This window comes from Euleptes europaea, chromosome 1 (assembly GCF_029931775.1).
Source record: "Euleptes europaea isolate rEulEur1 chromosome 1, rEulEur1.hap1, whole genome shotgun sequence".
Lineage (NCBI taxonomy): Eukaryota > Metazoa > Chordata > Lepidosauria > Squamata > Sphaerodactylidae > Euleptes > Euleptes europaea.
The window spans coordinates 122,745,679-122,770,125 of record NC_079312.1 but is presented as its reverse complement, the minus strand read 5'-3'; the positions used below and the strand labels follow the sequence as shown (position 1 = coordinate 122,770,125).

The following is a 24,447-nucleotide window of genomic DNA, read 5'->3' as shown; positions in this document are numbered from 1 at the left end:
TGGGCAGATGTGAACAAGATGCAATTTAACAAGGATAAGTGCTGAGTTCTACATCTTGGTAACAAAAATTAGGAACATGCATACTGGATGAGGGATACACTTCTGGGTAGCAGTGTGTGTGAACAGGATCTTGGGGAACGGGTGGACAGTAAGTTAAATATGAGCAACCAGTGTGATGCAGTGACAAAAAAGGCTAATGCGATCTTGGAGTGTATCAACAGAACCACAACATCCAAATCACAAGGTGTCATAGTTCCGCTGTACACTGCATTGGTCAGGCCGCCCCTGAAGTAATATGTGCAGTTCTGGAGGCCTCACTTCAAAAAGGACATGGACAGAGTGGAGCAGGTGCAGAGGAGAGTGACGAGGATGATCAGGGGCCTGGAGACCAAGCCCTATGAGGAAAGGCTGAGGGAGTTGGGAATGTTTAGTCTGGAGAAGTGGAGAGGGGACATGATTGCTCTCTTTAAGTATTTGAAGGGCTGTCAGAGGAAGGCAGGGAGCTGTTCCTTTTGGCAGCAGAAGATAGGACTCACAATAATGTGTTTAAATTATGGGCGGAAAGGTACCGGCTGGATATTAGGAAAAAAATGTTTACAGTAAGAGTTGCTTAACAGTGGAATCAGCTTCCTAGAGAGATGGTGAGCTCCCCCTCACTGGCAGTCTTTAAGTAGAGGCTGGACAAACACTTGTCAGGGATGTCAAACTCAATTGTTACAAGGGCTGAATATGACATAATTGTCACTTGGTTGGGCCGGGCCATGACTCGCCAGCCCAGATTGAGAGGGGGAGGTGGTAGCTGTCTCAGCTGTCTCGTGGGCCGAATAAGAGCTCTCAAGGGGCCAAGTCCAGCCCGCAGGAATTATGTTTGACACCCCTGCTCTAGGCTGATCCTGCATTTAGCAGGGGGTTGGACTAGATGGCCTGTATGGCCCCTTCCAACTCTATGATTCTATAATTCTAAATTGGTTGGGACTTGACGGCACTTTCTACCTCCACCAGGATACAGATCCTGACAGCATTCATGTTTGTGAGGGTTAAACTTTTTGTGAAGGTTAAATTTTACACAAGAAATCCATGATCGCATATCCCAACAGATTTTTTTTAAAGGCTTATATTGTGTTTATATGTCTGTAGGTTTTTATTGCATTGTTAAATATTTTGCATGTGTTAAATGTTTTAATGCTGTCTTGGGAGACCTATCTAGGTGGGAAGGTGGCACAGTAATGTTTTAAATAAACAAATAAAAGCAGATAATGGGGTGAGGGGCGCCGAACTGGATCAGGACCATGGCTGGAAGGGTACAGCTCTTCTCCCCATACTGCTGCCCAAATGGAAATCTCACATATTCCTTCCAGCTGCAGTCAGGCATCAATATGTTATCTGTCTTTCTCTCCTCACTCTGGTTGCTGCTTTGAGTGGGCATTTTCCATCAAGGAGATTGCACTGGAGTAGTTAAACACCTCGTCCCAATCATGGCATATTGCAAATCTAATTTGCCAGCCTCAGTTTGTTCAGCACAGGGTGTGGATCTCCCACATAACGTGCCATTTGCACTCTGATATTTGCACTCTGTTTCTTCTCCTGTGAAATGGCTGTTCTTAAGTTGAAGTTTCCCCTTCCTCGCTCAACTCAGAAGTTCTAAACCATCTTTGCTTTATTTTTACAACATAATCCACCATCTTCTCCTACACCTTATCCACACTCACCAGATACTCACCAGCTTGAGTAGACTTCCGCCTGGCCTTCTTAATCTCCTCCTCTGTCTTGTTACTAAGTTTTATCTCCAGCTGCTGTGTTTTCATCTCTAAGTCTTTTTGCCTCTCTGTTAATGCTTTTCGGGCCTTGGAACAAACACAAACACCATAAATTCCCCTACAGAAAGAAAATATTAATTGCCTCGACCATTTCATAAACTCTATTCTTTCTGTCACCACTGCCTTGCAGATATGCCCTTGCTGAGGAAAAAACTAACACTTCAATACTTTTCCTATTCCTATTATTTTTAGCATTACAGAGGGGAAAAAAACTTTAAATGGTTACAAGACTTTTGGAACATTCAACAGTGTACTAGCACAAGCAGCTATAATTTTCTTTGGTCATTTACAGGATTTATTTTTTTATAGATACGTTGAGGCTGAAGGTTTATTGAAACAACACTAAAAATTGAACAATATATAATCACAAGGTAGCTTTTCAGTCTAGAGTAGTAAACTTTTGGATAGTGTTAAGAAATGTAAGATGTTTATTCTTTGAATATACTTATATTTTTGCCTGGATAATAGCTAGCTCAAAAGATATTCATTTCATTAACCTTTATTGGCATACCAAAAGACAGAGAAACTCAAAAGATATAATAGTCATAATGTAATCTGCTCGACCAATTTTTTCAAGAGGAAGTGTTTGTGTTCTTTTTCACCTTTATTTCTTGATGGATACCCTGTTTTCCTTTCCCCTTTTTACCTTCTGTACCCTTACTAATATAAAATAAATGAACAAAAAACCAGGATTTATGATTTTACTGCCTTTTAAATGATTTGTTACTAATAAACAGTGTTTCTTTAATGCCTCATTTGTTTTAAAGTAACTTCAGGATTTTGGTGAAATATATTGAATACGTTTTTAGATCTCAGTTATCTTTTAGTACTCCTTATGATATGTACTCTAATTGTTTCAATGTCCTTATTTATTGTTACTATTTAACTTATACTTAACTTGTGTTTTAAATATGTCCATTAACACTTTCTTCTATGCCATTAATACCACAGTAAACGCTTGGTTAACCAGCATTCGGTTAACTGGACAATTTGGTTAACTGGCGTGACGGCAGAGTGATTCAGGCATCTACCACTCATTCAGGTGGATAGGAGACAAAAACTTTGGTAACTGGAACATTTCATTAACTGGCAACCCCAGTAATTCCCCATAGGGGCTGGTTAGCAAAGCTTTACTATACAATTGTTGTTGTTTTTTACTAATTTCTTCTCTCCTTTCCCCTCTTTGTATATTTTTTAATAGCTGGAACATCAATGAAATTATGTGCTGAAGCAAAATTACCCTCAGTGTCTGAAAGAACATCACACAAAGATAATATTGACACCTCGCCAGCTATTACAGTTTTATATGAGACAGGCTAACTGCCGCTGCAGGCATTACGTGCTTTATGTTGCCAGCCCAGGAAAGATTCAGAATGGGATGTACAGTCGATTATTATGATTTTATGAAGTGACAGAGCTGCAAGCTGAACTTTATCTTCCAGATATTCCATGGGAATGGGATTTAAAATTTACCTGTTTTGCTCTTACCTTTTCTACTGCAGCGTACCGACTAACCAGCTGTTTTCGCAAATCAGCAATGTGATGGTCGTACTTTTTCATGTCTTTCTTGAAATTCTCTCGGAAGTTCAGTAGGGGTTTCTCCACCTCAGCCTGCAGCTGAAATAAAAATAGAAAGAAGTAAATTTCTGGAGTGCACTCTGATGCATCAGATGAAGTTACATCAGTGCTAGACAAACTACTCTGCACACACCAGCCCAATTCCATCCACAAAATGCTCTTTCTGCCAACTGCAGGAACTTATGAGAAATTCTAGGGAAGGGATTTGACATCCTGATTCATTACCTGAAACCATGTTGGAAAGAAAAAACAGCTTCCACAGCAGTGGCCATGTCTATAGGTACATCAGCTGGATGAAAAAGTAACGTATCTAAAACTACTTTTTTGGGGCACCAGTAACCATGCAGGATAGCACAGACTGGCCTAGAACCTCCAAGGTTCCGATTTTGATCACTGCAACCACGGCCAAACCCAGAATGAGCATGGGTTCACTTAAGCTTCATTCAATAAACGTGCTCGCAACAGTGGCAAATATGAAGTAGGGCAGGCAGACAGGATTGTGTCCATCTGATGGCAACTGGATAACAACAACAACAACAACCTTTTCTTTATATCCTGCCCTCCCCCGGCGATGCCAGGCTCAGGGTGGCTAACACCATAATTAAAATACAATACATAAATCCATATAGTTAAAACAATAAAAATGATTACAAGACGCTATTTGCTCTAATTGATTTAATTTCTATGCTATGGTGCCAAAGTAATTCCCAACAGGGAGAGATCAGCGACTGTGCGTAAAAATTCACCTTCAGAACTCTGAAGTTTGGGGAACTGTTGCAGGCTCCAGTACAAGTGAGGCTAAACAACCCTTCCCAGTCACAGATTGATAAAATAGTTGTGATGAAGTCATTGATCTCATTTTCCCCTAAAGGAGCACTGTGTCAACGAGGAAGATGGTGTTTGCCAAGGTCTAAGACGGACAGAGATTGAAAGACCTCCCCTGCATTCCTATGACAAAGTAAGCACACAGTTCATGTGCTGAGCTGTGCCCAGAGTATCTGAGACTGAAATAAAAGATTGTGTGCAATGATTCAACGGAAACCAAAATTGTCCCTTGTAATAATTACACTTATCAGCTCCTTGCACAGCTTTTCCCTTTAGGAGGGCATGCACTCAAAAACGACCCATTAAAGATAAATTCTAAAACTGTTAATGTTTTCTCCCTCTTTCGAGGTCTTCCCAACCTACTGATCTTTGAATGACAATTCTTTTTAAGCAGAAGTGTTTAGTCCAGCCAATGATAAGCATTATCAAGTCAGATTTGTTTCAATGGGAGAACTAAGCACATGCTTCAATCTCTCATTACAACCAGACTTCAAAACTTTGGATGGGTTGGACCCAACACTTGCTTACGTGTTTTATTAGGAACCAGCATTTAGGAGCAAAAGCAGTTAATTCCATGAATACCTTCTGGTTTTGGAAACAGCAGCTCAGTAGATAGCTTTCATTCCTCGGATATTCAGTTTATCCATGAGATCCCCACCCCCATTTTTATATAAAGACATTAGACACAGTTTAAAGATTTCAGAAAATATATCCATCCTGTCCCAGCCCCACAGTAAAGACTCTTCATGAACTTAGGAATTACTTTGGAAGAAAACTTGAGATGAACCTCTGCCTCATCAGCCAGGCTTTTCTTCAGCTGAGACCAAGCCTCACCCAGAGTCCTGGAAAACACAAAATACAATGCATCTGATTTACTTATTATGACAAGATGATCGTGAAGCATTATCATGACTATATGCATTTCTATTAGCAAAATAATTCCATATACAGCATATAATGGAGAGAAACGAGAGAGGAACCAAAACATAACACTTTACATTAAAAATGGTAAAGGCACCGGGTCATTACTGACCCATGGGGTGATGTCACGTTCCAACATTTACAAGGCATACTATGTTTACGGGGTGGTTTGCTACTACCTTCCCCAGTTGTCTAGGCTTTACCCCCAGCAAGCTGGTTACTCATTTTACCAACTTTGGAAGGATGGAAGGCTGAGTCAACCTTGAGCCGGCTACCTGAAACCGACTTCTGTCAGGATCGAACTCGGGTCGTGAGCAGAGCTTTTGATTGCAGTATTGCAGCTTACCATTCTGCGCCACGGGGCTCCCTAACACTTTACATTACTTTACATAATTTCTCTCTCCAGGATCAAATTCATTTTCACATTCATAGATGAGATAATCATGGGTATCTCCCGAGAAATTTCATTTCCCACCCACTGTGGAATTTACAAACTACACATTCACAATTCCCGACTGCTGTTTAGAGTTATAAGTACCATTCAATGGCGAGAAAGCACCAATGTTTGTACAGGCATTCTTGTTTTGTAATGGTAATTATTCCGTAGAGAAAAACTAATGATTTCTGAAACTACAGACTTTTCTAGACAAATAACCACTTTTTGGTACACGTTTTGTAGACAAAAAGCCACGTTTTGGTAAGATGCCCAAAGGGGCATCTTACAATGAAATGAAGCCTAATTTGTGAACTGAGTCCAAAAAAGCCAGTGATTTCACCAACAATTTCTCATTACACTTTGCTTGGCCAGAGCTCTGCCCAAGCAACCAAGGCACCGGCAGCACCGCTGGGGCCAGTGGTGCAGGAGGAGGCAACAGGCATGGCTTATGCCTCCTGGATCTGTATACTTCCCTGCCCAGTCCAAAGCAGACTCCTGACACGGGGGAGGGACCGTGACTCAGTGGTAGAGCATCTGCTTGGCATGCAGAAGGTCCCAGGTTCAATCCCCGGCATCTCCAGTTAAAGGGATTAGGCAAGGAGGTGATGTGAAAGACCCTTGCCTGAGACCCTGGAGAGCCACTGCCGGTCTGAGTAGGCAATACTGACTTTGATGGACCAAAGGTCTGATTCAGTATAAGGCAGCTTCATATGTGTGACATCCTGCCAGCACTGCTGGGGCTCGGCTTGCTCCAAGCATGTTTGCTCAAGTACAACCATCAACACCCCCCCCCCTGCAAATTTCTTGCAGGCACACCAACATCTTGCACTTTTCCGGCACTTGGACCAAAATGCTGCCTACCCCTGGTCTGCAGGCACCTGTCGTGACTCCCTCACAGCCATCCTTACGAACATACGTTAGAGGGATATGCAGAGGTTCACTCGCTTTTCCATGCAGTTTCCTTTTCTCGGCATGAAACAGAAGTTAAATAGAATCCCTAGACTTGCTGACTGTCTTGTATACTTAAGGGCAAATGAGATACCTGGCAGTGTGCCAGTGCTGGAAAGCCAAGCAGGCCTTCAGGATCTACCTGTCACAGAAAGGCACTTTGAAGGTGTTTGTACAAGATGCTATCCAAGCATTATTCTATGTAGTTCTCCCTCAGTACAGGGAATTAAGAGAATACTACAGAAGCCAAATATACTTTACTGGGATATCTGTGATAAAGCCCTATTGTTCTACCGTAGGGCTGTTGGGGGAAAAAATTGGGAAAATTCAGGTTCGGGGTTATTGGCCTCCCCCCGAAAACCCGAATGCCAAATTTCCTATACTAGTAAAGGTAGGAATTCGGCTTTAAATTCGAGATTCCTGAAAAGTCCGGCCATTTAAACCCATTTCGCGCTCCTGGGGGAGCATTTTTGCAGGTAGAGGTCCCATATTTTCAGGGTAGCTAGAAGGGACTCTCCTTGCAAGAACCCCCATGTTTGGTAATGATTGGGTCAGGGGGTCTGGAGTTATGGGGTCTGTAAGGGGTCGCCCCCATCCTCCTCCATTGAAATGCATTGGCAAAGTGGCTGTGTTTAGATGCTTTAGTGTGATCTTTGCAATGTATCTCAATGGAGAAGCTGGGCTTTAAACGGTGGGAAAGTTCGCCCTGTGCCTGCATAGAGATACAATGTATCTCTTTTTGAGGAATGGCAAATTCGGCTTTGCCAACCTCCCGGATTTTGCAGACTCAGTAAACCCGAACCCAAATTTTACTGAATTTGCATTTATTCGGTCTTTTTCCGGTTTGGTTTTTACCGAATCAACAGCCCTATTCTACTGAGGCAAGAGAGGTCTCCACATCTGTGAGTCATTGCTCATCCTGCAGCAAGAGCTACAGACCAATCATATTTAGGAGAAAAGGCTTTACCATTTTTTCACCTTCTGGGGCAGGTCTGCAAATGGAAAGCCTCTGGAACTAAGGGAACCCTTGGCTACCCTTGATCCTTTTCAGTCATTCGGAGCCAGTCTCCTACTCCAGAACAGTGTCATCCCTTCCGGCAACTGATTGCAACACATGGTGAAAGCCATCCAACCGCAAGAAAAACAGATTTCTTCTTTTATGAGATGGCTCCATGTGTTTTGACATGACCAAGGCATGCTCTAAGTTTCTGTAAGTGGACTGAAGACAGGGGTAACTAAAGAAGGGCACACTCCGGAGGTATTTGGGATGGCCTCTGTTTGTGCTGCAAGAGTCATCTGCTGGGTCTGCAGCATCGCCACCCTGATCTACTTTTAGACAGCATCCGCCTGAACAATTGGCCCAGGAGGCAATGTTGACCAGGCAAAAAGCAGCCCTTTGGAGGCGCTGCTTCTGACCCGGCAACATTTCTCCAAGCATCTCTTATACTGACCTTTTACATTTTTTTCTCCTGCCTTTCCTCCACGAAGCTCAGAGATGTGCACATGATTATCCTCGCAACAACCCTGTGAGGTAGGTGAGGCTAAGAACGAGTGACTGGCCCAAGGTCACCTGCCAGCTTCATGGCTGAGAAAGGATCAGATCCTGGTTTAACATCTGAACCACTGCACCACACCACAAGTCATGGGAAGAGGCTTCAGAGCCTTCTGGAACACCTCAGAGGCTTCTTGGAATTCTTTGGCTGGTTCCACATAGAGAGGAAAACCGCTACGAATGCAGCAGTCTTCACAGCAGCCATGGAATGCTGACCCAGAAGTTTATCCTTAACTTTCCTTGCCCTCTTGCTGCCTGCCACCAGAAGGCTTTTCCCCTTTTCAAAACAGGAAACTGTTTAGTGCAATACCAGTATAACCATCTATCTACTAGTTCCTTTGGATTCCCAGCTTTCCTTCAATCAGTAGGTATCTAGACCCTTTTTGTTGAAGACATACAAGGGGAAAGGTATACCTCCACAATAAAAAAAAGAGTAGCTGGTAGATAGATTGTTATAACGTTGTTGTGATTAGGGGACATCATGGGGTGGATACTCCAAAAAAGCTCACACCAATTTGGTTGCCAAACTGGAGCAAAAATCTTGTGTGGAAGCAGCCCTTCTATTTTGAGGTGAGGAGGGTCATAGAATCATAGAGTTGGAAGGGACCACCAGGGTCATCTAGTCCAACCCCCTGCACAATGCAGGAAATTCACAAGTACCTCTCCCCCCCACATCCCCAGTAACCACCATGCAGGGTGATGCTAGAGACTCTCACACTGTTTCATTTTGTTTTTTGGCTGGGCAGCATTACTTCCTTTTTAGAGCTGCTGAGGAAATGCACTTCCTGGGCTAAAATCTTTCTTCAGTGAGCTACTTTCAGAGGAGAGCCAAAGACATCCTACAACTTTCAGAGCAACATTTTCTAGCAGCCTCAACCAGTCAAATAATCTTCCACAGCAACCCAGTTCTTTTTAATGCTGATTTCCAAGAAATTAAACCAAACAGGAAGGCCCCTCACACACAGTAGCAAAAGGAGAAGACAGAAACTGATTTGTAAAAAAATGAACGTGTTTTGTACCATGAGACAATCTACAGACTGTCATAATTACAAGGATACACACTCACCCTTCTTCCTGAGAAGCCAAAGAGTTCTGAGATAGTTTAGACAAGTTTTTGGCATATTCCTCTTCAATTTTTATCCTGAAAGCGACAAAACAGAAATTGCTGGTTTAGAAGAGCAGCTTCTCATGAAAGGTGATGATAGCATATCCAGAAAAAACCATCCCTTAGGAAGAGCTCTTTTTATGCATTGCAGTTTCACCTGTAAAACTTGGTTGGCAATTTAATTTTCTCACCAAGCACAGCAGGTCAGTACTTGTGGCTGGCACCCCAACCCGATATATCTGAGGTAATATAAACAATAGACGATCCTGTGACACATAAAAAGCAACAATCCTTCTGGCAAGAGGGGTAAAGTCAGAGTGGGTTGGATTGAGAAGGGATTTCTGCCAGCGGACAGAGGACTTTCTCACCCCTCCCGTCCTGCTGCAGTTCAAAATACTGGTTCTGGTTGAAAGGGGTTTCTCGGGATTATGCACAAGTTGGAGGGAGAAACCGGTGAAAATGCCACCATGTCCCCTGTCTAAAATTCTCTGCTGGATCCAAGCGAAAGCATGACTTTACTCAATAGTTACTAGAAATCAGTGCATGGTTTGATTGACCTTCACAGATAGGCCAAAAAGTTCTTTGTGATAGCAGCTGTGAATGGAGAAGTGGAGCCCTACTTTGGTTCTCCATCTTCTCTCCTTGTTCCCTGTCCCCATAATGAAACATTCTATGATTTACTGCTGTTCCACCTAACCTAACCTAACCTAACCTAACCAATTCTACTAAGCCACCACTTAGTCTGCAGTCTCATCCAGCCACCAGTGTAACAACCTCTGTTTTGGATTGAATAGGGACCTGGGATTCCAGTGCTGATTTCTCTATGCCTACTGTGTGTGTTAAGTGCCGTCAAGTCGCTTCCGACTCATGGCGACCCTATGAATCAACGTCCTCCAAAATGTCCTATCTTTGACAGCCTTGCTCAGGTCCTGCAAATTGAGGGCTGTGGCTTCCTTTATAGTCAATCCATCTCTTGTTGGGTCTTCCTCTTTTCCTGCTGCCCTCAACTTTTCCTAGCATGACTGTCTTTTCTATTGACTCTTGCCTTCTCATAATGTGACCAAAATACGATAGCCTCAGTTTAGTCATTTGAGCTTCTAGGGTCAGTTCAGGCTTGATTTGATCTATAACCCACTGATTTGTTTTTTTGGCAGTCCACGGTATCTGTAACACTCTCCTCCAACACCACATTTCAAAGGAGTCTACTTTCTTCCTGTCAGCTTCTATGCCTACTACCCCTCTGCATATCACAACTGATCCAATCACACCTGCTAATGTCATTTACCTGGTATAGATATTCACATGCTATTGCCTTGGGTGTGTGAATTCATTCTTCTCTACTTAAGGACAGATGGACTCACATTCAAGCTGTAACTGACGAAGGGAGCTGTGACTCACGAAAGCTCATACCCTCCAGAAATGTTGTTAGTCTCTAAGGTGCTACTGGACTCTTGCTCTTTTTTACTGCTACAAATAGACTAACATGGCTACCCATTGTGATCAACCTCTGTTTTGGTAATATATTGGGACAACAAATCCCACTCATAGGCACTCTTGTTCATGATGAGCTAATATATGAAATGGCATGTTTGTGAATGTGCTTTAGGACAGAATGGGCTAGATTATTTTAGGACTGGATGGGCTAGATTCTACAGGTTTTTCTGCTCTCCTTGCTTCAGCCCCTGCCTTGCATAGCTTTTTTGTCCTCACAAGTCCCATGATCCCCCCACCAGTCTTTGTGTGTGTTGTGTTAAGTGCCGTCAAGTCGCTTCTGACTCATGGCGACCCTATGAATCAATGTCCTCCGAAAGTCCTTTCTTTAACAGCCTTGCTCAGGTCTTGCAAATTGAGGGTCGTGGCTTCCTTTATTGAGTCAATCCATCTCTTGCTAGGTCTTCCTCTTTTCCTGCTGCCTTCAATTTCTCCTAGCATGATTGTCTTTTCCAGTGACTCTCATCTTCTCATAATGTGTCCAAAGTACAATAGCCTTAGTTTAGTCATTTTAGCTTGTAGGGTCAGTTCAGGTTTGATTTGATCTATAACCCACTGATTTGTTTCTTTGGAGGTCCAGGGTATCCGTAACACTCTCCTCCAACACCACATTTCAAAGGAATCTACTTTCTTCCTATCAGCTTTCTTCATTCCCACAGTCTTTATGGTGTATTAAAGGGGTCCCTCGCACTTTCACCAACAGAAAAGCTGTGAGGATCCAACTCACAGATTCCTAGGCCAAGATCATAAAACCCAAGTTCTGCAACTGGGGTTTACTCACTTCTGTTTAATTGCAAAGCACAGCAAAATTTGGAGGGCGCAGTTCCGGTACAAGTGTCACAGATTGCTGGAGGATTCTTCAGCATCATTTATTTTTTAAGGTTTAAAATAGTTATATAGTGTCTTCCCTAGGATCAAACTAGATTATACCAAAATGCAAAATTGGGAGGGGAAACCATAACACCACAGACATTCATGAATAGCCAGAGTGTGTCATGGACACCACTACTGTTCTCAAGCAGATGCTTAAGAGTCATTATAGTTGACAGCTTCCATTGAGGCAAAAGAGTCTTCTCCTATTTATTCACCATTACATAATTACAGTGGGGGAATCGTTGCGATGCTTTCACTTTGCTCTGGCCAGGCAGGCAAAGTTTACTCCTGGAACACAGCGTTCCAGTACCATTACAAGTTCTAAAGAAGCAAATCTCCTGACTATTATTATTTAGATAGCTATTTATAACAATGCTTTTGCTCTTCTATGGGTAGTTATAAATAATGAGCAGCTATAAATAATAGCTGTTTATCTTTCTCTCTCTTGCCTTCTCTGTTCATGTCCTGCAGATATTTTAAGTTATTCAAACTATGTTCTAGCTGTAGTCATGGAAAAAGGAAGGACAGGGTAGGGTGAAGAAGGATTTTTTTGTTTTTGGATGTGCCAGAATAACTGGGCAGAAGGTCTCGTTGGAAGTCCAGTGAATTCAAGGGGATTTGTGATCCTGTATCTCTACACGGCGGATTAAAATTGATCCTTACTAATTACATGGACTGCTCTCACACCAAGGAGGTTGACAAACTTAAATATATGCTACACTGCAACCTACATTTTCAAATTCTATCACCCGAAGTTGGGAGAGTGGAATCCAAAGGCTATGTCGTTAAGCTTAGAAATGTATCAGCAATAACTGACAGTCATCTTACAGTGCATAGAAAAAAGCAAGAGTCCAGTAGCACCTTAAAGACTAACAACATTTCTGGCAGGGTAGCTCACTTCTTCAGATACCTGAAGTATCAGATATCTAAAGTATCTGAAGAAGTGAGCTGTGACTCACAAAAGCTCATACCCTGCCAGAAATGTTGTTAGTCTTTAAGGTGCTACTGGACTCTTGCTCTTTTCTACTGCTAGATAGACTAACACGGCTATCCATCCTGATCTGGTGCATAAACCCACATTCAGACATCATTTGAAAAAATGGTTTGCTCATTACAACAATCAGCCCGGCCCGCTCACACACTCCTCCTACCCTTGGTGCATGGTTGTCGTGATGTCCAATCAGGTGGGTTTAAGAAACTGCAGCTTGTTTTTGTCCTACAAGCCAGGATTCTGAAAAGCACCTGATTCAGGCAGCACAACAACCAGGAAGACTTCTAGTTTGGCGCAGTGCACAAGAGGAGAAGGGAGGGAGTGTGGGAGCCCAAGTACCTTTGTCTTATTCTTCTCTGAATTTGCATGCTCTACTCTCTACCAAGAATTTGATATTTGGAATTGCTGGGAGGGCGGCACAAACCCAAGGATCAAGGATGGGGCAGAGCTACATGTCTGAAAGTTAGGAAGAAGTGGTAGACGGCATTTCAGGGTTAGAAGCTCTTTCTTGTGAACTAAGGGGGGGGGTCCTATGCTGATGTTGTCTGGTCACTTCCAATTTCACTCAAAACCTTGAGGTCTAAAAACTGAGGCATTTATTTATTCTGTAGCTAAGAATTCTAGAAATGCAAACACGTTTACAAATACTGATTTCTTCTCAGAACTTTGCAGTTGCACAAGGCTGACTATATAACCTTTTGGATCTTTTGTTACCCATATAAGCTCTCCTCAGTGATGAAGCCTGGCTGGGATGCGAAAGTGAGGAGAAGGCTTGGCAGAAAGGCTGGAACAAAGTCAGTCAGCATTCAGCCGGCCAATATTTCAAGACTGGGTGTGCTTCAGAGGAAGCAAACCGAATGGATTAGTCAAGCAGGAGCCTGAGTTCTGGAAACAATTAATCAGTGAAGCACAAGCAATTAATTTGGCCCGGCACTGAACTTCTAAGATACCTTTCGCGAATAAACTCTGCCATTTCTTTCTGCATTTGTTTCCCTTTCAGTTGTTTCTGTAGAAGAATTTCAAATCCGGAGACCGTGCTGTTCCCTTGCGGGTCCTTCTTATCAGTCTGCAGGAAACACACAGTTAGGATATACCCCACACACAAAAAAAAGAAGCATTAGATGACGCAATGGACCATTTAGGCTATGGTATAAGAAACCTCCAACACACTCTAATCAGGTTATAAACCAATGCCTCCAGCATCTGAGGCACTTCAGCAGCCCTTAGGAGGACAATTTCAGGACAGCTTCAGGGAATTCCTAGGAAAGAGCCTATCACAGCCACTAGAGGTCACTGTGGCTCACAGAGTATGGGTAACTAAGCAGCAGGTGACTATAATATATGGGTGAAACAGCCTTAGCTTGTGGTATGGGCAAGATGAGGTCAGCACTAGCCATATATTTTTCCAACTGGCATTCAAGCAGTTTTGACCTAGACTCTAGTGGAACAAATTACTAGCAAGTTTACCAAAGAGTGAGAAGTGCATACTTCTTATTCCCTACATTGCAGTCCTTCAAAGTTATAATTAAGTTTGAAGTTGAAGGGAATTCTCTTATTTAGCCTCTCCCCCGCCCATCTTTGTGTGTGTGTGTGTGTGTGTGTGTTAAGTGCTGTCAAATCACTTTCGACTCATGGTGACCCTCTGAATCAATGTCCTCCAAAATGTCCTATCTTTGACAGCGTTGCTCAGGTCTTGCAAATAGAGGGCTGTGGCTTCCTTTACAGAGTCAATCCATCTCATGTTGGGTCTTCCTCTTTTCCTGCTGCCCTCAACTTTTCCTAGCATGACTGTCTTTTCCAGTGACTCTTGTCTTCTCATAATGTGACCAAAATACGATAGCTTCAGTTTAGTCATTTTAGCTTCTAGGTTTGATTTGATCTATAACCCACTGATTTGTTTTTTTGGCCGTCCATGGTATCCGTAACACTCTCCTCCAACACCACATTTCAAAGGAATCTACTTTCTTCCTATCAGCTTTCTTCATTGTCCAGCTTTCACACCCATACATAGTAATAGGGAATACGATGGCATGAATTAACTTAATCTTGGTGGCCAGTGATACGTCCTTACACTTCAGAATCTTTTCTAGCTCCTTCATGGCTGCCCCGTCTTTACAGAAGCTCAAAGAAGCTTACAATCCAACATTAAAAAAACATTAATGAAAGCATATTTAATAGCATATTAAAATATGCTATTAAATATCTTACAAAGTAATATTCCAAAAATATATAGCAAATTATTCAAGTACCATGGTGACGGCGGCAAGAGTAACACATACAGCAAAGCGGAAGGCAGAGAAATACCCGGATTTGAATGAATGGATGAGTAAATTAACTGAATATGTGATTATGGCAAAACAAATGCCCTTTATACATAATAGACCAATTTCAGAATTTCAAGAAAAATGGAATGTCTTCTTTAAATTATATAGTTGTAAATTAAGAATAAGGTTAAATCAAAATAAAAGAAGGAAGATTTAGGTAATATATGTATGTGTGAAGTGCCATCAAGTCGCAGCCGACTTATGGCGACCACTTTTTGGCGTTTTCATGGCAAGAAACTAACAGAGGTTGTTTGCCAGTGCCTTCCTCTGCACAGCAACCCTGGTATTCCTTGGTGGTCTCCCATCCAAATACTAACCAGGGCTGACCCTGCTTAGCTTCTGAGATCTGACGAGATCAGGCTAGCCTGGGCCATCCAGGTCAGGGCAGGTAATATATACTTCACAATAAATATTAGATATGAAAATATATTGAAAAGATAGAGTAATGAAGCTCAAAAACATGTAAATTTAAATAGTAAGCGCCATACAAATTGTATGAATGTTTATGTTTGTTTTGTGTATTAAAAAATTTTTTAAAGGCTTTTTAAAAAAATGAAAGCAACATAACAAGACACCAAAACAAGGTATAGCCAGACTGTTTCGACCTAGTGCACTGCCTGCTGCTTAAAGCAAACCAAACTAGTACCGTTTGGAACGCTCAAAAGGTTTCTTGGGCTGCTTCCAAATGGGGATTTTCCACATGGGAAGCCCTTGGATTGAAGGGAGTGTTCACATGGCGTGTGTTTTTTTTTCTGAGAATGACTTGTGATATTTCTAGAGTCCATTTTTCTCTGGTTTAAAGGGGAGTGGCTCTGGGGAACATCTATATGGATACTCCCTCCATCACCAATATAGGAAGGGGGCAGAGCTAAGCTGCTACATGCCATCACCTCTTTAAAGGGTTTACTCCTTTAAAGGGTTATTACCCCTTTCCCTGCTGACAGCAAGGAGAAAGGGGGAAGGGTGCGGATGCCAACCTCCAGGTACGAGCTGGAAATCTCCTGCTACTACAACTCCAGCTGATAGAGATCAGTTCACCTGGCAATTGGACTCTATGGCATTGAAGTCCCTCACCTCTCCAAACCCCGCCCTCCTCAGGCTCCGCCCCAAAAACCTCCTGCCGATGGTGAAGAGGGACCTGGCAACCCTAGTGGAGGGGGTTCCAAGTCCAAGGGGTCCCAGAGAAATTGCCACTGCATCTGAGCGTCTGCATGAGCAGCTGAACTGGAACTAGGTTGTGGCCAAAGAAAATAACTTTCGCAGCATCTTAAGAGCACCTTCCAATCTTGCATTTTAACACATTTGCTAACAATATGTTATGTCCTGTGTAAAGCCCAACTGTGGCAATAAATAGCATATGGGTGGCTGCTCACTTACCCAGAAATAATCACAGTAGCTCCATTCGGAAGGTTTCAGCAACTGCTGTTCTGGCACTGCGTCAGGGTAGGGGAATGTTACACAGTTTATCTGGTTGGGGATACAAAAAAGAAGGGGGAAATGCGGGATGCACAAAGCAGCTTGAAAACAGTAATAAATGGAGGGCACACAAGTGGATATCTGCACAAATGCCTTTCAGCATCCATAGCTGACTGCTGAATGCAATGCTCTCGCCAGCAGGAGGTGTCACAGGACAGAAGAGTTCCTTGGCAGGAAGTAATTCCAACATCTAGGTTACAGGCCCCAAGCAAGCATACCTTATAAACAGGATTACTATTTGATAGACAAAACTAAGGATGCACAGAACTTGAGAAACTTCCCAACCAACCCTCTTTTTCGTTCCTTGAAATCCTTTGGATTTCCTCCTGAAATCCAAATTCACCTCAACATTCTGCTTCCGCTTAGGGATACTCCATACCATTCAGCCCCCTGCCTCCAGCCACAGAAGATGCAACAATTTTAGCTCGAGGTAGTGGGGATGACATAGGAGAGGGACAGTCAAGAGCTCATGGAGAGGATCCTGATGTATGACTGGCAGGGAATAATAGTTGGGAGGAATGACTGGCAGGGAATAATAGTCGGGAGGAATTTATTAATGTCTAATTTAAGAAGCCCCCTGCCCTGAAAACATTCACCAATCCTAACTTTTTTTTTGCCTCCCCTGAAATTCCTCAGATGTTTCATCCAAGCAGGCACCTTATTAGTCATCTTGAAACTTTGCCTCTGTTGAAATCTGGTGGCAACTCTAGACAAAAGCTTTTTGTATTTGGACAACACAAAGGGCCCTTCAGGAAGACAATGAGATCTCGCAATAGGGAAATTTTTTTGCACAAACCCAACTGAAGCTAATGGACTTAAGGGTGAGAAAGCAGTTGATGAGAAATGAAGGCAGGCTTGGGTGCCCACCATCCCAGGCCTTTTTGCATTCAGGATACACCTCACTTCCTTACATTCTGCTCTGGTAAACCACATTCCTCTTGTTGAAACCAACTGGAAGCCACCAATCTGTTCCACGGGAAGCTCCAGAATCGCTAATCTGAAAGCAATAAATCCCTCTGCAGTGCGCATTCAGTCCAAAAATACTGAACACCAGAGCTTGACACAGCACACAGAAGCTGCCTCAGCCTGGAAGCTAGCATGTACAAGCCCACACAAAATAGCAGTTTTACTTAACTGCCCAAGCACAATACATTCATAATGCCTTAGAACCACTTTGCACATATGGGAGTCGTGCACATCTTTAAAGATAAGTGACTTCCTCAGAGGAATTTTGTTATTTGCATGGTGGTCCTCACGTGATGAGGACAGGCACTTTTTGGATGCTGCATTTTTGTACCTACTTTCTTTAAAGCATTACCGAAAGCTATATTCCCCTTTTGAATCCTTCATTTACTGAACAGTTGAATTCACAATGCCCATCAGGAAACATTTATTTAAATTTACAATCCACCCAATTCCTTCATCTCAGAACCAGCAGAAACATATCAAAACACCTGCCTAAAATTCAGATACCTCATCAATTCAGAGAAATTAGCAGGTCTGAGTTGAGAGAGATTAGGAGTCTTGAGTTTTGGTGCTGACGGTGGAAAGGGCTGCCAAGTCGGAGCCGATTTATGGTGACCCCTTGGGGTTTTCAAGGCAAGAGATGAACAGAGGTGGTTTGCCATTGCCTGCCTCTGCACAGCAACTCTGGACTTCCTTGGTGGTCTCCCACAGAAGTACTAACCAAGGCCAACCCTCCTTAGCTTCGAGATCTGACAAGATTGGAGTCTTCCAAAACAAGAGAGCAATCAAAAAGGTCTATTGGCATGACTTTGCTGTTGTTGGTACCCTTCTGGGCAAATAGAGAAGAAGCTGTAGAGAGTGCATGTCCTAATAATGATGAAGAAATGGGGGGATTCAATCTGCCAATCTACAAGTGAACTGGGGTATGTTTGTGCACTCTCATGTTATACAAAATAAATGAATAAACATACAGATCTTTTCTTCTGTGGCAAGATGGAAGAAATTGTCTATTTAACAATACGACAGGCTATCTCGCTGCAGCAGCTTGATAACCATAGAAATGTAATATAAGAGAGCATAAGTCTTGCTTCAAAAGTGTAGTATCCCTTCTGCTAGGGAAAAAGTGGTGCCAGTTTCACCCATTTTCAAACAGAGATTTCCTTTTGTGCTGAAATTGAAAAAAACACATGCCAAAGGGGCATACTTTTTAACTAAAAATAAAAGCCATTTAAAAAACTATTATTGATGTGAAAAAAGAGGGGAGTGTGTTATCTGTAATGGTTGTTAATCAACAGGGGCTTGCAAGAGTTACACTAAAAGATACACAATTCTACTGCAACTGCTCTGTCCATGCTGGTGGTTTTTGGCTTTTCCATGGTATCACTTAAAGAACTACAGAAACATGCAAAAATCAGATTGACCAGAGACCCAGGAAAGTCACAAATATAAAAGAATGCATATCCAGCAGGCATGATGGCTCTATCGAAATTGAATCTCTGAAAAGCTATTGTCTTCAAGAATCCGACAAATGCCACAACAGAAAAATTAACATTCTGCAAACAAATTGCTCTCATGAAGTGGCATCGTGCTGAACGTGTGCGCGTGGGGAATAGTAAAGGAGAGTGTGAACATACTTGAAACTGGAATGGCAGTATCAAAGAACGAATGTTTCCTTCAACCTCAGCACAGGGTCAGCACAGACAAGCTAACCACAGATGATATTTAATCCTGCCCTAAGGGACAACGCTGCTATGCTGAGAGCTACATCCAAGTCTACCAGTTCGCCATGCAGCATCTAGAAAGGTTGAAGTATTTTGGCTACTGTAGTTATATTAATTCTTGTTGGCACATGAAGGGTGTTGCTGTGAAATGGACTGTTATTTGCCAGTACTAAGGATTGGGGCAGTTCCAGATTATTTAAAAACCCACTAAACAGCCATTTCTGCACGGGTTACCTGCCCTGAGTTCAGTGCTTCGGGGAAGTGGTTCCCCCCACCCCTGCTTCCCCACAGCATTGTGGTACATTCATGCATCTCCTGTGGTTTCCACAGCTTTTCTCCAATCTTTATCAAACCTGCTTTGCTCTGAAGTTTTAGAAGACAGACCACAGTAAAGCCTGGATGGCTACTGTGTGGGTGGGAATATTTAGATTTCCTGGCCCACATGGCAGCCATTTCCCTTGACACTGTCCCTGCCACAGCCAGTTCTTCTCCCCGCCACCAAAGGGACTTTTATTTTAAATTGGCATGTGGCACTCGGAGTTCCCCGGGGGTCCCTCAAGAGGCCCCTTTCTCCTGGGGGAGGGGTGGGTCTCACCACAGCCTATATTCAAACTGGGGGGCCAGAGGTGGCAAGCAGGGTTGCGGCTGGCCGGCAGCTTCCTCCCTGGCTATTGGGAACACACGGCTGCAGCCCATCGGGTGGAGGGGATGGATGGCTTGTTTGGCCCTTGTCTGTGCCTGCAGCGGCACAGGAAGCCTTCGGGGCCTTGTGGCTATAGTCGGGCTGTTTGCTGGCCGGCTCCCTGGACGGGTCGTCTTCCGGCCTCCTTGCCGTTGCCGCTGCTCCAGGTAGGCATGGGGAAGGAGGAGGGCCCCGCGTGCCAAGGCAGGCAGGTGTCATGGGACATGGCACTAGACTATCATTATATTGATATAACAATAGGTGTAGCAGATTTTCTGAGTTCTCAGCTTCCATTTTTTTAAAAGTAACTCTCTAACCCCTTCCAGAGATATAAGTAAAAAGCCGTATCTTTTCAATGGAAGGGAATAGAGAACTACTTTTAAAAAAACCCGAAAGCTGGGAATTCAGAGAACCTGCTATACCTATAGTGACAACGGTATATCAATATAATGATAGTCTAGTGCCATTTATTTATTTTTTAATCACAAAAGCCCTGGGGGCCACCTCTGGGATATTGAGGCAGGAAAACCTGCCATGGGGAAGCCCCGTTGTGGGACACTTTATCTGCAGCCATACCAGCAACAGGAAAACCACAAAATCCCTCCCCTGTGTGGAAGCCACCAATCTCTCAGCAGCAGACCCAACCAAGTGCCAAGATCACCCTTTGCTGGAAGCAGGAGAGCTGCCACCAGGCACATCTGTGTTCCAGATTCATTTTGGTGTTTTTTTTTTAAGTCTAGTGTTCTCTATAGTGCAGGAGGGATATTACAGAATAATGGGGTAAGGGAGTAGCCTTGTTTAAAGGACTAACCAAGCACTTTCCCCATTTAAAATGTGCACTAGGGAAGCACTCGGCCTCTTAATACTGGAAATTTTAAAAACCACTGTTGATATGCATAGCATATGGCATCCAGCTTGGGATGAGAGTTTTGGGTTACAGGTGATGTTACAGGCGCAGGCCAGTACATGCTGATAACACCCATGTTCTGCTCAGCATCCATGACAGCAACGATTTCGCTTGCTGGTGAAGGAGTCCTTTTCCATCTCAACTAGATGCAGTCATTTAAGTACAGGGGAGTCATGACTCCCCCCAAACAGAAGTGCTTGCAAGAGGAAATCTTTTGTATTCTGTTTAATCTGATAGTAACTGCTATCTATCTCCCATGAGAAAAAAACACAGAATTTGAAAAGGTCCTTGAGATTCTCTAGACATTCTGATGCTCTTTTGAATTTCAAGGGACCACAGACACAACATCTTTCATGAAGATGAGAGGTGAATTTGACACATTCATCGGAATTGTGAGTTTTCAAAGTAGCTTTGGGGGTTGAGGAAAATAGTGGGTGAGAATGTAAGCGTTTGTGATGCTGAGAAACTGCTGTCTTGTAGGGATAATTACATTGTACTGACATCAGCAGTACGGCTCTGCCAAAAATCACTTTGTATGATCAGGTTGCTACATCTGAATCAGCTTCCCACTTGGGTCAGCAAGATCATATGAGAAGCGACTGTGCCACTGCCATAGACCCTTGAAGAGGTAAAACAGTGGTACGAGAACCAGTTCACCCAACTGGGAAACTGATTCAATCATTATCACAGCTGCGTATTATTCCAACCTTCCTGACTTTTCTGACAATGCCATGCAACAAGGTAGTGCTCAGTTCAGCTATAATGGAAATGCATCTAAGACAAACACCCTGAACTTATTCAACCTTTTATTCTGTCATTACAATGACAGCAACTGGGTGGTATCCAGAAAACACTGAAAACTGACAGGGCTTCCATTTCTATTTCTTTGGCTATCTCTGAGTGAACTGGGTTACCCTCGCAGCTGGGTCCTCCTTACACAATCAGTTGTCCTGGGCTAACAGCTCCTTGAGCTCACTTCAACCTAGAAGTTGTTTACATGCTGAAAGGGTGAATTCGGGAGTGAAGGGAGTTGACAGCGAGCCAAAAGCCCTTTGAGGGATTTGGGGCTCCTGCTTTACTTCTCCTGCAGCTCAGCGTAAGCAATAAGAGAGTGCCCTGACGAGTGGAGTTCGTAATTCCACAGCGAAACACAGTGACCTGTGATCCATGCGTAAGACCACCACCGTGCTACCCAATTGCTGCACGTTCATGTTCCAGCCCCAAAATCCATTGCCACAATGCAAGTTCTTCTCAAGAAACAACTGCAAAACACTGAAGATACTCAAACGACACATCGAACCAAGCCGGGGGGGGGGGGGGCGGAGGAGACACGACCTGAATGGAACGAAGCATCAAGCATCAATCCTGCCACGGAAAGTACACACACTAATCGTCACCTCGTCACATTAGAGTCCCCTGGTGCTCCCCCTCCCTGTGTTCCAGTTCATGCTAAGTTATGTCATGTTGTTGCAACAAATTCCTTTCCACTGCTGTAGCGAGCAAAAGAGCAAATCTCACACTTCCACAGGGAAATGTTTCCTCTTTCCTAAAACATTGTAATCAAATCTTCAGTTAACTATATGGGGCCCGGATGACTGATCTAACCAGGCCAAGTTTCTGAGCAATAACGGTGGGGAGGGAGAAGTTGAGGCTTAGTGAACGAATCAAGAGGTCTGCCAGAATTCAAAATCTCTACATCTCATGCCTCTCCTACTGAGAAATAACTAACATCTTAGCTACTTCAGCCAAAGGCGACTTCGCGGGGCAGCTTTTCAAAATCATTACTAGGGAACGGTTTTTCCCTTCGGTCGTGCGGCAACTCTATTAAGGAAACCAAACCTTTAAAGGGATGTTTGACAAAACCCTGGCGTCAACTTTTATCATTGTTGATGCTGCGCTCAGGAACACTCCATTCTTAAAACGACTTCACCGGCTTTTAATTGCTTGAGCTGTCCAGAAGCAACTCTGAACAAAAACGAAACACCGCTGCAAGTGTAATTTGAAAGAAAAAAAAATCACGGGAGAAAAAAGTGCCTCCCACCCTCTCTCACATTCTGACATTGCTTTCCTGTCCCTCTGCAACAGCTCTTTGCTCGCTTCAGCCTTTTAAAAATGGCTTCATGGCAGCTGTTGCTGTGGAAGGCAAGCACCGTGTTTACATCTGGAAAACAGGAGGCAGACCCCTGCACACGTCTTCCCCCCCCCACACCGCTCTCCTGCCCTGCAATGCTACTTGTTCTGGTGACTGGATCACCATGGCAACTGGAAGGGTGATCATCACTGTGGGATTCTGCTTACCGTGAAGGTGGTCTCCTTATTCTGCTTTCGAGTAGGTGACGGGGACCCAGGACTCTGAGGAGAGAGGCATGAGGCATCGTCAAAACTGCACTCCACATCCGACATAGTATGTATCTTGGGGTGGGGGGGATTCAGTGCTGCATGCAAGTCGAATCTGAGGGGCTTCTTCTTTGGCTTTGCCTGCTAGCTTAGCTTCTTCCCATGTCCAGAGGTGTCACGGGAGTGACGGCTGAACTCTTGCATGGGAGACCCCTGCACGGTGCTCACGAAGCAGCGCACGAGCTATGGACAGCAAGATAATTCAACCGAAACATGGTGACACCTCCCCTTCCAATCAGTGCCTGGCTTAGGAATTAACCCTTCAACTGCATGCCAACTCTGGAGCAGGGCTTGTTAGTGCACAGTTACTGAAAACTCAATTTCTACTTTACATTCAGCGTTGTACCCAAAAGTTCCCTTGGCTGTGGGTTTAGATGACATCTACGTACATCCTATTGAACACCCTTACTTTAAAAACCTGGATGTAAGCAGCAAGGAGGAAGGTTCCTATACATCTGTCCACTGCAGTGATGTTGGTAACACACTGCAGGGGTCCCCAAGGTTCCCTTCCAACCTCATCTCCAAATTATGGAATGCAGTGCAAACAGAGATCTGTATTAGAATGACAGCAATGGAATAACCAAAGCAAAAAAAAAACAACACAGCGTAGTATTTTACCAATGTTTTACACCTGCTCTAAGTGTATAAACTGAGAGGTTATTCTGTCTCTCGTCTGTGGCGACTGTGCAGCAACAACAGCCCGATAGAACATTTTCTACTCTGTCTTTCACTGTAGTATGCTTATTTTTGAGGGGTTTGGGGTTCTTATTGTGACGCATCTCACGGCACACCAAGACATATGCATACCATGCCACGTAGCAGCGAATGCAGCAATAAAAGGTAATTCAAGAATAGAGTCCAGCTATATTTCCTTGGAAGAATTCCACATATATAAGCCATCTTTGACTTTATTAGACATGTAAACGAATATCCAAAGTCTCAAATTAATCCATAGGTAAGGGGCTTTCTTTAGGCAACCTGTGCTACTTTACCGATCTCCCCCAAGCATCCAGCCTATATATGTATACTGTAACTTGCAACCATAGCCTGTACCTCTCTTTTACTCTCCACTCTCTACACAATTCATAACACATCTCCATTTTTAATTTTCCCCTCAAAGTACACTGTTGCAGACCCTGAATCTAAAAACTGCCTGTATTTCGTAAAATGTTCCGGTATCACCCCAATAGGGCAATGTTTTTAAAATACATCTATATTGTTTGTTAGTTGCAAACAGTCTACAACAGGCACACAACAGCTTGGAGCTGGCCCAGCAATAAAACAAAAACCGTCCTCCACTTCCAGAAGTGAAAACTATGTGATCAGGAACTCCAATCTCTAATCGTTCTTTAAAAAAAGACATTCTTTTTGTGGTTCCCAATATAGAGAGCAGAATTCCTCCTGCTTCTTCTCCACGAAGTGCAATTTCATTGAACT

The 24,447-nt window shown here is 43.4% G+C and overlaps 1 protein-coding gene across 1 annotated transcript in view; it reads right to left on the bottom strand.

The window, feature by feature from the left end:
* GAS7 (growth arrest specific 7) overlaps positions 1-23,193 on the bottom strand; it is a 29,942-nt gene extending 6,749 nt beyond the window's left edge. The window contains exons 1-7 of the mRNA XM_056855768.1: positions 22,912-23,193; positions 16,239-16,328; positions 13,488-13,603; positions 9,144-9,218; positions 4,984-5,062; positions 3,306-3,434; positions 1,721-1,844 (exon numbers count right to left, since the gene is read on the bottom strand). Coding sequence (XP_056711746.1) covers positions 1,721-1,844; positions 3,306-3,434; positions 4,984-5,062; positions 9,144-9,218; positions 13,488-13,603; positions 16,239-16,328; positions 22,912-23,016 — 718 coding nt within the window. The 5' untranslated portion in view covers positions 23,017-23,193. The remainder of the gene's footprint in view (positions 1-1,720; positions 1,845-3,305; positions 3,435-4,983; positions 5,063-9,143; positions 9,219-13,487; positions 13,604-16,238; positions 16,329-22,911) is intronic.
* Positions 23,194-24,447: the final 1,254 nt, after the last annotated feature.